Source organism: Periophthalmus magnuspinnatus, chromosome 16, assembly GCF_009829125.3.
Source record: "Periophthalmus magnuspinnatus isolate fPerMag1 chromosome 16, fPerMag1.2.pri, whole genome shotgun sequence".
NCBI classification, from domain to species: domain Eukaryota; kingdom Metazoa; phylum Chordata; class Actinopteri; order Gobiiformes; family Gobiidae; genus Periophthalmus; species Periophthalmus magnuspinnatus.
This window is the reverse complement of record NC_047141.1, coordinates 15718962-15737440: the sequence shown is the minus strand read 5'-3', so window position 1 is coordinate 15737440 and position 18479 is coordinate 15718962. Positions and strand designations below refer to the sequence as shown.

The 18479-nt window shown below is 40.2% G+C and overlaps 1 protein-coding gene across 2 annotated transcripts in view; it reads left to right on the top strand.

Annotated features, from left to right (window-relative positions):
• grik5 (glutamate receptor, ionotropic, kainate 5) overlaps nucleotides 1-16738 on the top strand; it is a 108038-nt gene extending 91300 nt beyond the window's left edge. Inside the window, exons 12-21 of one of the 2 annotated variants that reach the window (XM_055227601.1) lie at nucleotides 1635-1742; nucleotides 3106-3309; nucleotides 5302-5415; nucleotides 5907-6016; nucleotides 6255-6428; nucleotides 7173-7338; nucleotides 9006-9231; nucleotides 12694-12822; nucleotides 14371-14492; nucleotides 15677-16738. In XM_055227601.1, coding sequence (XP_055083576.1) covers nucleotides 1635-1742; nucleotides 3106-3309; nucleotides 5302-5415; nucleotides 5907-6016; nucleotides 6255-6428; nucleotides 7173-7338; nucleotides 9006-9231; nucleotides 12694-12822; nucleotides 14371-14492; nucleotides 15677-16294 — 1971 coding nt within the window. In that variant the 3' untranslated portion in view covers nucleotides 16295-16738. Of the gene's footprint in view, nucleotides 1-1634; nucleotides 1743-3105; nucleotides 3310-5301; nucleotides 5416-5906; nucleotides 6017-6254; nucleotides 6429-7172; nucleotides 7339-9005; nucleotides 9232-12693; nucleotides 12823-14370; nucleotides 14538-15676 lie in introns of both variants that reach the window. The other variant, XM_033980801.2, reaches the window with a different exon arrangement.
• The last annotated feature ends 1741 nt before the right edge of the window (nucleotides 16739-18479 follow it).

Below are 18479 nucleotides of genomic sequence, written 5' to 3'. Positions count from 1 at the left end.
ATTTGTATATCACAGGTGACCGATGAGCTCCTTCGTTTCACATGTGCTACTGAAAAAAAACAAAAAACCAGATGTGATTGCATGATCATGTTTGACCAGGCTTAGAGGACATAAGGGCCAGACTGATATCAATCTGTATAAAAATACAGATAGATATCATTATTATCATTCTGGATCTGCCAGGCAAGTGGGGGGAGGGGGGGGGATTTTCATGATTTTCTTGGGGTCAGATCAGGATTTCAATTTGATTTTCATACTTTGGATTTTTCTGTTGCCTTCAAAAGGTAGATAGTCATTGTCATTGTCTTCTTCTAAAAATTCACGTTCAGGTGTGATTGATTTAAATGCTGCCACTCAGTCAGAACTTTACACAGGCTAACCAAAGGGAGAAATAGGGCGAAACAGCAGCAGACAACAGCATTAAATAGAGAAATAGTGAATCAGGATATGATGATATCACCAGAAAAGGAGATCGTCACAGGACTGAAATCACGATTTGATTATTATCATCATATCGTCCAGCTCTTTATTAGTGTAAAATAGTTATAGGATAATATACTCTAGCATACACAGTCGAGGCATGTCCAATTAGAATTTTCTCTCTTGCAACAGATGTTTTATATGTCCTCTGACTATAAAGAAAAAAACTTCAGACAGTTTTAGTAGCATTTGCTTTTCCTTAGTGAGCTATAAAGTGAAATGTCTAAGATAAAAACCCTGCTTTTAACCTGTATTTGAAAGTCAGGAAGTAATGATGCTTGAGCCCACACACGAGTACATCCCCAGATTGAGGATATAGCTTCTTGGTTCATTGACATTGAGAGACACGCTTCGCCGTCACCTCCTCCTAATCTCCTAATGTCTTTCTGGACTTTTTTATTGGTGTAGGCCAACAGCGCCCAGTGTTAACTGTAAATGTCACCTGATAACCGCACTTAAATCTTAATCTAACGCTATCGGAGAGTTAGCATGTGATAATTAACATTTTCACTTTGGGTTCTTCTCCTCTCAGCAGCAGAAGTACCAGCTCCAGCAGCAGAGGCAGGCCCCACTGCAGGCTATGCTGGAGACCACTCTTAAATGTCAGGGCAGCATAAAGAGTGTCATATATAAAGGGTGATTCTGTCTGAGGAGCCATTACCTTCTTTCTGACCTAGTGAGAGACGTATAGTATTATCTCTTAAGAAATACCTTTTACAATCACACCTATCTTTCCTCCACCTTTGCTGAGCTGTAATAATCAACGGGGTAGTTAAGAGACTTGTGAAAGGGAAACATGAGCTGTTTAATGCATTATGAGACTGGATCAAATGAAAATAGACATTGAAATAAAATGATTAATCGTAGTTGCCTTTATTATTTTCTGCTCTGCCTCGCTGCCCTTGTATATTTTATCATAGTATTCAATGTCCCTGAACTGCTCCATGGGGAATAATTGCATCATTTTGCACACGCTATAATGGGAGCAACACAAAGCCCCATCTATTACACATGTAAGCCTGTTCCTTTAAGAGTACACTGGCCCAATACAGTGGCTGATACAGGGGACCGGTAAAGTGAATTTAGACCTCCTTAGTACATTATTTATGTCACAATAGCCATTGATTTTCGCCCTGTTCTCTCTCCTGTGTCAGATCGGAATCTGGTACTCCAACAACACGCTGGCGATGAACTCCACCAGTCTGGATATTAATGTCTCTGAGACGCTGGCGAACAAGACCCTCATTGTTACCACCATACTGGTAAGGTCACACTTCTGAGCTGTGGGCTGTGCTGTTGTGTGGAGTGTCACAGCCAGTTTTACTGTCACTGCAGCTGAGACTGGGAAAGACAGATGATTCAGTTCAGACTTCTGAATACAATTGAACAACATTTTCCTCCTGTTCATGGAATATAGCCATATGCAGTGAACTTACATGCTATATAAATATGTACTTATTAATATAGGTTTCACTAAACATAGTAAAATAGTAAAACAAAATAGTTGCTCTTTTCAGAAACAGGATAATATTGATGTCCCCATATATTAATATCATATAAAAAAGCACAGTAAAAGTATGTGCAGTTGATGTAGACTAGACAACAATACATATAATGATAAAAATTAAATGTGCCCCTTGTAACATTTCTTGTGGAGGGTCTCCCACCCGCTATTCTCCATGGAGATGTTATTGTTTTGCACCTTCAAAGAGGATGAAGGTCTTTTAAAGTCACCAAACCTGTGTTGAATTCTGTTTTTGTCTTTGTGTGTTATTGAGTGCTCTCTTTGGTGCTTTGCCTTCCTCCCACATTCCATACACTTGTTTTTGGAATGTAAATGCCCATAGGTGTCAAACAGAAACAAATAGAAGAGGATGAAAGATTTGTATTTATGTATTTGAATCGTTTCTCATGTTACAGTCTAAAAGTTAAAATAGCTTTTGACTATGCCTGAATAAATTCATTCCAGTTGCTGGGCTCTGCATATTGAATCATCTGTTGGCTATAAATGACAAAATCAATTCTACTCGCAAGGTCAGGCTGTGGAGGTTGTTTGAAAGATTTCTGTGAAACATTTGATCAACAAAACTGGCTGTTTTTACCCTCAGCTTTCTATGTTTATGGATCCTTGTACATGTGCAGTGAGTCGATTTCCAATATAACACACTTACTTAATCAATATGATACATTTGTGAACATAAATGTTCAATTCATTAAGCTTTCCTGGGCTTAACACGAAACCATTTAGTGTGCATCATTTCTGCCAATAACATAGCACAGTGTTGCCAAATTAAACAAGGGATGAATGGGTGGTTTGTTGGAATCATTAATAGGTTTTGTTCGTCTTTAGTCTGGCACACACATATGTTACAATACCTAATAGCTTTTTTGCTTATATCTTAATATGTCTCTGTGCTTTCTGTCATTTATGTATAAAGCAATAGATACATCAGGTTTTTTCTTCCTTGGCAGCCATTTTGCTCCTTGGCAGGATACAACAAGTCCAGTTTTAGCCGTGTTAAAAATTATGTTGCATGCAGAACTGAATTCATCTTCCCTGTTGACATCTTTCCCACACATTAAACAGCATTGGCCTGAATTATGTCATAACCTCCTTCTGTTCAGGAGAATCCGTATATGATGCGCAAAGACAACTACCAGGATTACCAGGGCAATGACCAGTATGAGGGCTTCTGTGTGGACATGCTGAGGGAGGTGGCAGACATGCTCAAGTTCTCCTTCAAGATCAAGCTGGTGGATGATGGGCTCTACGGCGCTCCAGAGCCCAATGGTTCTTGGACAGGCATGGTTGGAGAGCTGATCAACAGGGTGTGTATGGCTCCTATCTACCCCTCACACTCGCTCATTACAAACCCATAAACATGCACAAGTGCTATCCAGGGCTGTCTCAGACGCTGGCTTATCACCAGCATTTGCAGTCAGATGGGGTTTTCTGGGGTCAAAGCACATAATTAGCTTCTTTTAGCTTACAATACAGCATGTCACTTACTATTCATAATGGAATACACTAAAGGTGCACTACTATATCGATGCCAAATTTGAGTAGCTTTATGAATAAACAATGAATATTCTAAAAAGATTAAAAAGACCAGATGTCTCATCAGCAAATTTACTGGGTTCCATGCCATGTTTTCCATGAAATCGTTTACTCTAAGGAATATGTTGACATAATAATTGTTGCGAAATTGAAAACTAATTGAACAAGTTAACTGACTATTAGCATTAGGGTGATATATAATTAATAATAGTAAAATGTAATTACAAGAAGTAGGTTGGTTATAGTGCATAGGTTGGTAACATGCCAATGGGAGCCACAGGGAATTTTTTGGGAAAAAACTAAACATTTATGCAGGCTTAGATCAACACATTATTACTGTAATATTTGACTTCATGTTGGGGGATCAAACCTCTGACCTTTTACCAACTGTGGAGTACTTTACCAGTTAGTCAGTTTAGCAGACTTTCTCTGTTTCAGAATATTTTATCACAAACTGACAAACCTTTGCCTGACCTTTACACTGGTGTTTAAACACTTTCTAATTGGATCGCTTCAGTCAAGGGCATATTCATTTGCCTTGTTATTACTCAGTTTAAGAGTTCTCATAAGAAATACACTATTACCTATTACACAGCCACAGATTTGCACACACTGATGCTTTAGCCCCAAACCACAACTGTGCAGTAACTTCCCATGTTTCAGATTGCCCTCACATGGGAGGCTCTTATCTAGGACAAAAGCTGACTTGATAATTCCCCATAAGAGATTGGTAGCATTACTTAAAATTGTCCGTGGCATCTTTTTCTTTTGCTATGAGCTTATCCCAGTCAGCTACTTCTCCATGGTCCAGGCCTATTGCGCTGCTGACAGACACTCTGGCTGAAGCAGGCTAATGAGAGCCCCTTTCTGCTTAATTACCATACGGTATACTTCAATTACCAGACTGTGGTCCTATGTGAGGCCCGCCACACTAGTACGCTCCCCAAGCTCTGCCTGCCCTCCCCATGGCCTGTTCATTCAGTTCTAATTAGCAGCCCATGTTCATCAATTAACTTTTAATGGAAGAAATGGAGGGGCAGCGGAGACCCACCAGGTTTTATGCAGGTGCAAAGACCAGCCACCCAGTGCTTACTCGCAATTAGCCTTGTTTGGTTGGTGGTTTAACTAGACGTTGAATGGAGTGCAAGAATGTGCAGACTCAATGTCCATATTTGCTCAGTACCACAACACATTGATTTGTAAAGAATTTTAACTTTTCGTGTTATTATTTTAGCCCTTTGTAACTATGCTTTGCAAACTCTTCTAAATGAAGAATAACTTATGACAAATATTTCACCTACTTCTTTGAAAACATATGTATAGTTTTTATTTATATTTTTTCTTGCCACAATTCAGAGAGTAAATTTGTTTTTCAGCTCAGAACTACATGTATTACGTGTAAGGCTCACTCATTGACTGACCAGAGTACTACTAAATTGTTGTTCTAGTAAATACACTGTTATGAAATATTGTGTCTGTATTGCCACATTAAGTTAATCAAACATATTTTGTCCAGATAATCACCTTTTTTTTTTTTTTTTTTTTTTTTGCTTTTTTTTATTTATTGGATCGAAGCAATAATTACTGACTTGTTGTTCAAGAAAAAACGCTTTAGCAGACTGATATTGATGTTACATTCATGCATAAAAATCTACTGATTTTGTATTAACTACTCAACATGACTCTCTCCTCCATTTTCCTGTTTCCTCCTCAAACCTACCATTATGTGTCCATCTCTCCATCTATCTCTGTCAATCCTGCAGAAAGCCGACCTGGCCGTGGCAAGCTTCACCATCACATCGGAGCGAGAGAAAGTTATTGACTTCTCTAAGCCGTTCATGACCCTGGGGATCAGCATCTTGTACCGGGTTCAAATGGTGAGGCTGTTATGTGCCTGTGTGCCTCCTGCCAGGCCACAGTCTTTCGTTTGCTTTAATATAAGCCAACAGGGTCTCAGCCAAAATGACTAAGACTGAGCTCACCAAGCTACATCACATTTAGCATTTTGCACTTTATTTTTCAGGTATTTGTGTGCCTGCTTGGTTCCACTTTGTCCCTGCTGAAATTTATAGGTGTAATTTCAATTGCTCGATAAGTCAGTGTTGTGTAACAGGGTAACAGTGACAGCTTTACATTGCTAATGAGGTTCTGGGCCCAAGCCAAGTGCGCTTCGGCAGTAGACATTGTGAAACAGAGCGAATATGGATTGTAGCATTAACGTATCAAAAGGACTGCAGGCTCAATATTAGAGCAGACTGAGGGACACTGCCCTCCTGTGGTGTCAAGTGTCTTAGCTCTACCTGTATTTCAACACTGTCTTTCTCTCCAGACATTTATACCTCCTCTATTTTCATCTGCCTCTTCACAGGGACGGAAGCCAGGTTACTTCTCCTTTCTCGACCCCTTCTCACCCGCCGTCTGGCTCTTCATGCTGCTTGCCTACCTTGCTGTCAGCTGCGTGCTTTTCCTAGCTGCAAGGTCAATACATTACATCACACTAAAGCGACAGTACACACATCTGGGCATATCACAATTTGTCTCACTGAGCACATGCCACCTGTCATGCGCTAAGATTTTTTACCTCACACAACCTTGTAGACAGTTTTGACAGCAATCCAATGACTGATCTGTGATAGCCTGGAGAATATGACAGAGTAATATTACTGTACACCTGTTTGACCTTGAGGCCTTTTACTGTGCTCCCATTTGGTGACAGGTTAAGCCCTTATGAGTGGTACAACCCTCACCCGTGTCTCCGGGAGCGCAGGGACATGCTGGAGAATCAGTACACTTTGGGGAACAGTCTGTGGTTCCCAGTGGGAGGATTCATGCAGCAGGGATCAGAGATCATGCCCAGGGCCCTGTCCACCAGATGTGTCAGTGGTGTGTGGTAAGTCAGACACTTACAACGATGACATTATATTGAATGCATGTATTTGTTCCTCAATTTTTGGTTAAGTTTGAAGTGCTTGGTTTGACTATTGACAGACAACATTTACAATGATTTAGAGAAGCTTTACAGTCATTTACCATAATGACTGTATTGTTATAATTTTATGATATTATCTATTTCATAAATTGTGATAAGTTCTTTTTCTCAATATACTGCTGAAGCAAGTTCCTAGTTTGTGAATTTTGTTCACTTAAAATGGCAATACAACTTGAAAGTTTCTTCTCTCAGTATCTACTTTATAATTTATTATACATTTAAGTGTTAATGGCAATATACCAAATGATCAGTTCATATAAACAAGGGCAATGTCTGAATAAAGCTCAGCACTGACCTCGATGGAGCAGGATTTATAGTGTACTGATGTGTTTATAATTGTATACATATTTACTTCAACAACTTGTGTCCAGGCAATATTATGAAAATATTAACCAAATCTAAAAGAAAGTTAAGATTATCATGCAGTCACTACAGTGTTAAAGGAACGATAAAGAAAGAGCAAGTTAATAAAGATTAAGAAGAAATTAAGAGGAAAGATGTGTCTTATGTTATTATTATTAAGTGGAAGCATATGTCCACGGGGCACATTTTAATCTCAACCCAAGGTCATTTAAGTGTCTCATTTTAGTGAAAAATGCTGGTGCGGACCATGTAAATGTCATGTGATCTGTCTCCATCACACAGGTGGGCGTTCACGCTCATCATCATCTCCTCCTACACGGCCAACCTGGCAGCCTTCCTCACCGTGCAGAGGATGGAGGTGCCTATCGAATCCCCTGACGACCTGGCTGACCAGACCAACATCGAGTATGGGACCATCCATGGAGGCAGCACCATGACTTTCTTTATGGTATGACAGGCTTAGTTAAAGATTTACTATTATGGTTTTGTTTATGTTGTTACTCTGCTCATTACCCCACAACTCCATTTCCTCCCACACAAAAAATAAAGGCTGCTTTTATGTCAGAAAATTGTCAAAAGTAAACCGGTTCGCTTCCACAAAACAATATTTTTAAGTGAGAGTTTTAGAGACTACTTAAAGCATTGCATTGCATTTTGTATATGCACTATGTGAGGCCTGTAACACTAAACATCAGAATACATTTTATTAGCCAATTAATTAACGGTGTGTGTCGCGTTGCCAAGTTTTTGCTGTTGTCAGTCTTCTCACTGTAAAAAAAGCAAAGATAAATGCAACTATGTAAATATGTGGGGCTATAGCTATGAAATAACTAACAAAAACTAAAATTAGCGACCGACGTTACTTCCTTTTAATATTGTCTGTAATCCCTCAGTCATCCCGGTTGTTCCTTTTACATTGTTGTGATTGTGATGAGCAGGATAGAGTTAAGGACGTCAAGCACGTCCCTTTGCTCTTTGACTGCTAGTAAACAACCTCTGTAAGCTTTTATTTTTGGTGTATAGTTACAAAAGAGACAGAAGCTGCATTGAGTTTGCAGACAGTATATAGAAGTAGAAAGTTGTACGTAGACCTTGAGTCGTTCAACCACCATATGGAAGCATCCTGATCTATCCAGGCATGTGTTTAGCTGACGTTTCCTTAGGCCTGAAATGCAGGTATCATGTATTCTTTATGGCGGTTGGTGTAGTTTTAAGTGGCTGACTGTCTTTGTTTGTATCTGAGAGGGCTTCTGGCATCTGTGTCGACATCTGTGTTTGTCACCAAGCCTCCGTGTTTGTGCGTGTATTGGTTTAAGTGTGGGTATGTGTGTGGGTGTGCATGTGGAGGTGAGTGTATTAAAAATATGTTATGTTTACTCGAGAGCGGTCCCGGGAAATGGCGATGTGCCAGTCTGGGGGCTTGTTTGTTTATGCATTCTCTGGGTGTTTGTCCACAACCAAGATATAAGAGTGAGTGGTCTGTGTTTGTCTACATAAGCCACCCAATGCAACAGTACATTACCTCCACTCAGAGTCTAATCCATTATAAACACTCCTCCTTCCAGACTACTCTGACATGTCTATTTTGCGCATTTCTTTACACTAAAAGGCAACACATAATTTTCCACTTAAACACTTAATCCTGTTGTCTGATTTCAGTACCTGCCGTTCCACTTTTAGTATTTATTCTTCCTCTGTCTGTGAGAAATATGGTGCACGAGCACACACTGTAGCTAAATAACATATGGATTTATTTGTGTTTCCATAACATTTATTTTACTAAGGATTTGTGCTATCCCAATGCAGTCTAGTCGTGCATAAGTCTGTACTGTAAGTCCCCTGCGATTGCATTCATAAAGATTCAAAGATTCAAGACAACTTCTCTGTTGTTTTCATATTTTTAAGGTTTTTACTATTAGAAATTTCACAACAGACGTCACCCATAATATATATTTTGGCCTTTATCTTGTATAAAAAAGACAAATGGAAGTTGAAAGGATTATTTTTGCACCTTCATATGCATGCAGAAGAAATACAGTTGTGCTCTTTTATTTTTAGATTGCCTTTTTCTACCTGCTCAACCTTTTTTCTAAGATTTATTTTCTCAACCTCTAGAACTCACGGTACCAGACCTACCAGCGCATGTGGAACTACATGTACTCCAAGCAACCCAGTGTGTTTGTGAAAAGCACAGAGGAAGGCATCGCTCGTGTACTCAACTCCAAGTACGCCTTTCTGATGGAGAGCACCATGAACGAGTACCACCGTGGCCTCAACTGCAACCTGACTCAGATCGGAGGCCTGCTGGACACCAAGGGCTATGGGATCGGCATGCCTCTAGGTAATTTACACAGCCAAACTTTGTCTTCTGTTCTGGACTATAGCTGTTAATATGTTATAAAGACAATATTAGAAAAAAAGTTTCTAAATGCTTGAATGCAGAGGAGAAAAATGCGTCACATAAAACTCCTGAACTGATAAAATAACCTTTGCTGGTGTAATCTCTGTCAGGGCAAAGTAGTTTGTCTATATCTGATATCTGATAACTTAACAAAGCTTTTAACATGCACTTACAGCCTCATAGCAGTTAATTGTGCCATTCAAGTGATCCCTGAATCAAAGTCAATGGCAGAGTGACACTTCTATCTAGGGGAGATACAAACATCACAGCTGCACTGGGTCTATTAAAGGGCTTGAGGTTTAAGGCTAAACAAACAAGATGTTGTAGTAGACAAGCACATATTAAATTATGCATGTTTCTGTGGCTTGCACTTAAATGAAATCTAAACCCAGTTAGGTAGCGTTCAACAGTCTAAGAAAGCATAGAGCAACTGTTTTGGATGTTACTTAAGCTCAGGGAGATATATGGATTTCTTGTCTCTGACTTCTTTGTCTGATCTAACATGACAATGTGCAGTGGCCTTCACAGCACTGAAAGTAATACCACTTGAGAGGGCACTTAATCTAAATGATGGGGCATAAAATTGCACCCCTTGCAGTCACAGAGGTAAGACAAAATGACTCAAAGGTTACTCAAAATGCTCTGGGAGAAAGTTAAGTCTATGTCAAGGGGGATACAAATCTGTTATTATTATGATTATGGCTGTCACAAAGACTTAAGGGTTTGATTAAATACAGAGCTTTCACCTGCAGTATGTTATATAGAGAGGCTGAAGCTGCTTTACAGCGACTTTCCTCAAATCTTAAATCTCAAGGTTGTGTAGTGGAAGTGGACTCTTATCCGAAGTAGTCAAGGACATAGTCATTAGTCTAGGATCTATTTACAGTTGAGTGGAGTAAAGTGGGCCACCTATAGCCCCACTAACCTCTTTGGGGAAAATTGCAGTGGTAAAACTGCTTGAATAAACTGGGATCAGGAGTAAATGATTGTCTGTGCATCTTAACTTATAATTTCCAGACTGTAGAGAATTTCATTGATTGACAGCTGAAAATGCCCTGCACCAGAACTAGATAAGAACAAATAGACAAGTGTAGCCAAGACGAGCAATAGATAAGACCAGCAAAGTGCCTTATATAAGCACTATTTGTTTCGTTTTTTATCTAAAAGATTTCAACTTCAAGTGATGACAATAATTGCCTTAAAGAAAGACCAATTCTGGCAAAAGCAAAGGAAACAAAAATATAGAGAAGGCTGAGAGGAGAAAGACAAGGTAGATAAAAGAAGCGTTGCACAACTGCTTTCGTAAGTGCTCTTCACGTTGGAATCAGTGGCGACGTTTGAGAATAGACTGTACTGTTCCAAACACTGCAATTCCCCCTGAGTGTGTTGTTGCAATGGGGAGAGGACTATTTTTGAAAAGGCTTGGTTTTAGTGGCCTGTGATTTATAGCAGCTCCTCTGGGGTAACAGGCCGCGGAGGAGGTGGTCATCTAGTCACGGTGAACAAGCACTCCACTTGTGTTCTTTTTACCTTTGGACCTGGGGTTTGTGAAAACGCTCTGAATGAGTGTTGGGAATTTGATTGTGTACACAGGTAGATGTGTTGTTGTGGATTAAAATGCTCAAAAATACAGTGCATGAAGAGTCTGAAAACATGTACACAAACAGTAGCAGTATTCCTAAAGTTGCAAAGGCAATTTTATATCACTCAGTGCTGAGATCGACAACAATCCATTTAATTCAGGGGTAAATGCTATACAAATTGTGGATTTAGGCAGGCACTATGATATTTGTTGCCCTTTTACAGAGTTTGCCTGAAAATGTAACACTTATCCAGCCAATAATACCGTTGCTAAGTATTGCTAAACAGTCTGGATAATCAGCATGAAATCCATCTGTTACTTACTTATCATTATTTTCATCCCACTGCTAATGAAAAACACATTTGTTTCACTACTATCTCCCATCTTACAATACAAAGGCCCACTCTGACTTTTGTGCGGTAGCCATCTCCTACTGTTCTGGCCTTACGACTCACCTTTGGAGCATAAAAGTGAGTAGACTTCAGACACCCCATGCCTGCACACAGGTTTAAGATGAAGGCTGAGTGAAAGAATCATGGAAATATTCTGCAACAAAAGGTGACTCTAAAAGGGGTTTGTCTCTGCTAGTCCCATTAGTCCCAAAACAAGCTCAAAAAGGTGATGAAAAATCTGCAAATACATCTGAAGTGTCTTTGAAGGATTTGTATTATCCAGCTCAGAGGTTATGATTATGCACTAGTGTTGCAGTTATTATTATTCAAATTGAACTGGGTGATTCATTTTGACATTTCTTAGCTTGCAATAACTTTATAAATCTTACTGTAGACTATGTAAGTATATCAGTGCAGTTATAACAGTAATGTGTACTGTCAGAATATGCGCAACAGTCATCACTATATTACCAAGTATAGGCTACTTTTTGCCCAGATAATTAACAAGGATTTAAGTGCAACATATGCCAAATTAATGTATACATTTCAGCCCATAGCACTGTGGCCTATGTTTTGGTTTTGACTCCTGAGTAACATTTCTTCTTCCTGTGCAGATGTCTGTGTCATCCCTCAATATGTGCAGAGTTGATATGTTCTGCTTGTGTCTGTGTGGGTTTCTTCTGTGCACAACAAGTTCCCTTAATAATTGAAAAACACACAATAGACAGGTCGCTTAGGGTGGATTTTTTAGATAGATTTTTTGTGTGGCAATCACAAATCAGAAATGCTAATGGGAAACAAAAAGTTGGAAGAAGCCTTAATGAAGTATACTTAATGAATGTTTCTACATCACTTGCAGAAATATTAGCTATACTAGTGAATTGTTTTCTGCCGTTGTCTGATATTTATTCAACCAATTCAGCCTTCTACTTATGTAATTATAAATGTGGATAACTTCATAGGCACAAAAGCATTTTTGTGAAGGGAAAAATATTTCACTACAGCTCTCTGTCTAATTTGTTTATCAGTCTAGTTATCCTGGACTTACAATGTCCCCAACCAGCCAAAGACAGGCTTTCATGATGTCAGACTTAATATTGCTTAATTCCGACAAGCCTAACTACTAATCCCTCTGTGGATTATGCAAATATGATTCATAATTAAATAGTCTTTTTGACACAAATCATTTGATGTTGATGAGCAACTCTGATAGTGTTTGTGTCACTTTGTAGACATGATGTGACATTGCTGTAATCTCACTCTTCATCTGAATAATCCCTGTTTTATGTTTACAATAGAAGACTACTTGTAGCTTTCTTCAGGCTGCTTTTGTGATCCTGTTCTTAGTTCCTGTTTTAAAATAAAGCGCCGCTAGCTTGGTACTCTTAACTTCACCTTCTCCATCTCTTCCCCGTCTCTCTCTTTCAGGCTCTCCTTTCCGGGATGAGATCACGTTGGCCATCCTCCAGCTGCAGGAGAATAACCGTCTGGAGATCTTGAAGAGGCGATGGTGGGAAGGAGGCCAATGTCCCAAAGAGGAGGACCACCGCGCCAAGGGTCAGTGGACCGCAGCCGTCTATCTGCCACTGTCTTGCTAATGTCCACAGGAATTGTCACGCACCCTCTTCTTGAGACTGGCTAATGGCCAACGTGCAACATGGTGCCCTTGTCAAAAGGACGCAAAGCACAAAATACCTTTCTTTGTTTGTTCATGTACTGTGATTGGAATTGTGTTGGAGAGGACATAATGACAAAGCTTCTTTTGTCTTGACTGTCAGATGGAAATCTTAAAAAAAAAAAAATGGCAACAGCCTTAACATGCAGAGGATTTCAGAGAAGTGTGTGCTCACCTGTGTGCTCACCTTTGTGCATTTGAATTAGGAAAAAAAGCTTCTGTGAATTTGCGCCAAAAGTGGAATATATTTTGTTCAGATGCATTGTCAAATAAATATATTAAAAACATTTGGATTCAGCTGGCCTATGCACACAGTTTCTATGCTTTTTAGGACATTACATTGACTTTCATTACGCTTTAATGCAAGTCATTGTAATGTCCCTTTTTTTTCTGATAAATGGGTAAAATTCCCCTTTCTCCCCCCCAGAAAGTATATTGGAAAAATAGAACTTCAAAATCTTATGGGTAGTCACTGTCTGCATCTAAAGCATTTTATTTATCACACACTTGAGCCAGGAGCCATGTGAGTCTATATGACTATATGACCCCTTGGCATGAGAGCTGTCCAAGGGTGGTCCACCCTGCTTCGCTTCTCTGTCTGAAAAAGCTGTTCTACAATTATACTAGTGGACAAATAACTCCTGAATGTGAATACTAGTGATGTGCCAAGAGGTTTATGAGCACTAGAGGTTAGTTAGACTAAATACATTTAAATGCATACTTACCTTTTCACAGTTTGAAAATCAGGTTCAGCGGCTTTAATTTGACTAATCCTAACCGTGACCCTAAATACAGCTTTAACCAAAATTAAACCATAGTTTATCTTACCATGTCATTGATCACACACACAGTCACCCACATGCACATATGCACATACATACATTTCATATGTACCATTATTATAGTGTATCATATGTACATTTTGTCATGTTGTTAATGTTATAAAGATATTCATTTGACTCGCTTTAGAAATATTTAATGAGTTGCCATTTGAAGTTACTATTACCATTTATTAATTAGTAATTAAAAAACCTCAACTTCCACTTGGTTTTCTTAAATAGCCTTTAAAAAAAAAAAAAAAAAAAAAAAAAAAAAAAGAGGCGCAGATGTTTCAGAGTTAAATCTGTCTTCCTTACTTGGCTGGTGTCATGAGCTGCATATACAATGGACATAGTGTTTCCTCTCAGTTTCTAGCTACAGTACTGAATTTGGCTCCATGTTCTACAGCAGTTTCATACCTTTGGGGACTTTATCCTTAATTCTTCTTCTTTGAACCCTAAGTATGAATTATAGATCAAGCTTATAAGAACATATCCAGTCTCTCGGGGTATTACCATATTTTCTACGTGCTCTGTCTTACTCCTCATGTCTACTTGGTCGATATAATATATATATTTTTTCCTCTGTCTGTCTCTGATTGCTCTGTGTAGGTCTGGGCATGGAGAACATTGGAGGCATCTTCGTAGTGCTGATCTGCGGCCTAATCATTGCTGTGTTCGTGGCCATTATGGAGTTTGTGTGGTCGACGCGGCGTTCCGCAGAGACCGATGAGGTATGCCCCCATACCTGTCCTCGCCGACCCCACAGACACTCCCCAGTAGGTTCCCATGGCATCCCGCCAGCCCTTTTGACTCTGCTTGTATGTCTGTCTGTCCGTCTGTGTCATCAATGTAAACCTCCATCTTTGTGTGTTTTGGTTATTTTATGTATTGTGCATGTGAAGTGACAGGAATGGTCAGATCTGACACAAAAATGTCACACATAAGTAAAAAAAAAAAAAGATTTCAATTTCACTATGCATGTCTTGGCCTGTAGCCATTCTGCTCTGTTACTGTCACGTCTTATACCAGTAAGTGTAGTGTTAAAATGATGTGTGTATGGATAAGCAATATTGAGGAAAGCCAATATTTGCTTGCATTAAGAAATAGCGTGATCTTTTTCCTCTGCATTAAATGTCATGATGTATCTTCTTTTACATGCCTCACATGTACACTGGTATTCTTCGTTTCCATTCTTGGATTCCTTCTCATCCATCTCACTGTGCGTGTGTGTCTCTATCTATCTCTCTTTCTCTCTTCTTCACTCATCAATTTGGGCATCAGTGTCTGTTCTCCGACAACGACTATTGTTTTTGTTTGTGTGAGCACATTCTATCTTATTATTTCAATGGGAATGTAGTTTGTGAAAATGCATTATGTTTTTGAATTTTATCGGCAGTATTGTTGGAATGATGGACGCCGTAGCGTGTGTGAGTGTGCTCTGTGTTTGAGCCTGCTTGTCCGTCCATACCACATAGTGCCATAAAGAAGTGTTCATGAACTAAACAACATTTTGGTGTTTTGTGTGTTTAGATTGTAATAACCCTCTCTGCTCCTGGGATCCTCTCCCATTTCTGCCATCACCTCATCCTTCCCCCTCACGTCTCCATCACTGCTCTGCTCTTCCATTTGTTGACCTTTGTGCCCTTCTCCTGTGACTCTTTGGTTTCCCACGCTTCACGGGGTCTGTTTTCCTGATGTGCTCCTGCCTTGTTGTTTTAATTTTTGGCTTCCTTTTTCAAATTTGCTTTCCCTCCTGTCCATTACTCATCTTTGTGTCCTGCCTCACCACCGCCTTGTTCTGCCGCCTGCTTTCTTCTTTGTGTCTGTGGCACCCTTCGTTCCTACTTCCTTTTTCCCTCCTTTCTGTACTTCCTTTCCTTCGTCCCTCCGTCCCTCCTTCCTTTTCTTTTTGCAGGTGTCTGTTTGTCAGGAAATGATCACAGAGTTCCGAAACGCCGTCTCATGTAAGAAGAGTTCCCGCCTGCGTCGGCGCCGGCCCCTCAGCAGTTCAGCTGCCCTGCGACACCCTGCACGCATCGCCATGGGTGCCCCGCGGCCTTTGCGCCTGGTCCGAGAGATGCGCCTGAGCAACGGGAAGCTCTACAGTGGAGCAGGACCCCTGACAGGGGGCACTGGAGGGGGGTGTACAGGACCTTCAGATGTTGGGCCAGGACCACAGCGTATCCTAGATGACCCTCTAGGAGCTAACGCTACCCCTCCCCCTCCAGCACCCACCCCAGTTATGTTGCCGGGGCGGGGGTGCTCTCATGTGCGCATCTGCCAAGAGTGCAGAAGAATCCAGAACATGAGAGCAGGGGGCAGTATAGGCTCCACAGGCAGCCGAATACCCCCCTCCTCTGCACCTTTGCCCCGCCTACCCCCACCTCCACCTCAGTCCTCCTCAAACACGGACAGTGAGGGTGGCGGGGGGGCCAGTCCGAGGAGACTTCACCACAGCCCCCCACCCCACAGCAGCCGGCCCTGTCCGCCCCACAGCAGTAACAGCACAGACCTAATGGGAGACCAGGACTGAGAGCAGTACAAACACTACTTCTTAAAGGACCAATGCTTTTGTTATTTTGGACAAAAGGGTGTCTTTAAATGGACTTTTACAGAGAAATTAAACTGACAAATGAAACTCGGCTCCCATACACCGAACTGCTCAGTGTGAACAAGTCTCCACAGAAGAGAAAAGACAGAAGGTTCCTTACTTTCCTCACCTCCAGATTGGAGTCTTACGCAGACACTTTGCTAAAAGAGAACAATCTCTGGTGTGAAAAGGAGCCCTGTCAAAGGACATACCGTATCTGTATGTGATTTAAAAGAACATATAAAGACTTCCAGAGAACAATTTCCTGTTGTTTAATTTTTTTGGTTGTCTTGTTTTGTTACCATTGTTCAAAGTGGGAATCCAGAGTTAAATACAGCCTATTTGTGACAATATGGTGGATTATAAAATACTAAGAGATTTGACTTACTTATTTGAGTTTTGTGTCTTCTTCTGTGTATGCCTGCTGATTTTGGGAGAAGTTGAATGAATGCATCACAATTCAAATAGGAGACGACACTATGTTTTATATGTGCCTTCAGTAAGTCTTTCTATGCCCTCATAGTGAGAAACCCATTTACCCTTTCTACATTCAGAGATAACCAGACAACTACAAAGGGGAGTGTGTGCGGGAGAGCGAGAGTTTGAAATGTGAAATTAATGTCCCTTGTTATCCAGAATAAGGCTTGCCAAGCCTGTACTTTTTCACCTTTGTTCACTAAGCGTAGAGGAGATACAGACAGGGAGAATAGATAGGGGAAGCAAGTTAAAAAGTGGGATAGGGGAAACCAAGGAGCACACAGGAGAATCCCAATGAGACATGCTCAAGCAGAAAGTTCCATTTGATCTGTCCTTATTTGTTAATTCTGGGTTTTTCTTAGGGGCTTGTAAATACGCCAACAGGCTACTTCCTCGCTTACTGTTTAACCGACAGACTTGGCTGTCCACAGTGGCGACTCCTGCCAGACTGATAGACTCAACACACCCTCGTCAATACTGTCTCAAGCTTATGATCGTCTAATTACTCCCTTTGGTGGCTGCAAACCCATTCACAAGGGGATTGAGTACGAGAAAACATGCTGATAAACTGAAAGAAATGCATGCTTTAACATTGGCTATTAAAGGAATTAGGTCTCTTTTAATGGAGCTGCTAATGTAAAAGCACACTGTTTTGGAAAACACCATCCCTGCCCTAGTACTGTAATGTACTGTATTAGCTCCAGAGCCTAAAGGAATACAGTGCTGGCTTTTATACTTTGGATTGTACACGTTCCACATGGCTGCTAATGCCTCTGTGCACAATGTAGTTGTCAGAAGCAGAAGCAGGCCCAAGGTCAGGCAGAGGTAAGGTGAAAGAACATGTTTAAGTGATACTGAGAGTTTTCTAGAAAAGTGCTGACAATTTTCCCAACCCTATATGCCTCACCAATTTAGAATATAGCAATTTGATAAGTGCCTGCCACTATCACCTGCCTTATCTTTGGAAATGAAGAGTCACTGAGCCAGTTACCAAAGCATTTACATCTCAGTTGATTGATAAGTATTTGAAGAATTCATTTACCCTATTATTACACATATTTACCCTCAGTTTGAATGCACTCAACTTATGGCTGCTGTTAAAACATTATATACAATAAGACAACACTAAAACAAGCTATTTTCTATGAAGTATCAGTATTATTTGCATAGACTTGAGCTGCAGCTGTGCTATTTGTTGTTTGACTCAAATTTATCAATATTCATACAACTCTCAAATCATTCACCACCACACACTCAGTCACTTCCCATTAACAGGAATTAATCTGTGCTCTTCCAAAAAACAAATACACCACACTTCTTCTTTGTTTATATATTGAAAATGTTAGCTCTTGCTTTTCTTTTCAAACATTTCTTCCTTTTCTAATTTTTACCAACATGGCAAGTGTCCACATTGTCCAGATGTTTTCTCTTTAACTTGCCACTTATTGGGATGTGACATGGATGATTGAGAAGTCCAGTGGTGTGGTTTTTTTCTGTTTTGTTTTTTTCAAAAATGAACAAAACTAATCTCTTCAGGATGGGAAAGGAAAGCATGAATTCACAAGTGTCCAAATGGAATACAATGGTGAAAAGTAAATAATTATTTATACCTCTCTCAATACACAGTCAAACTACATACCCCATAAGTTCA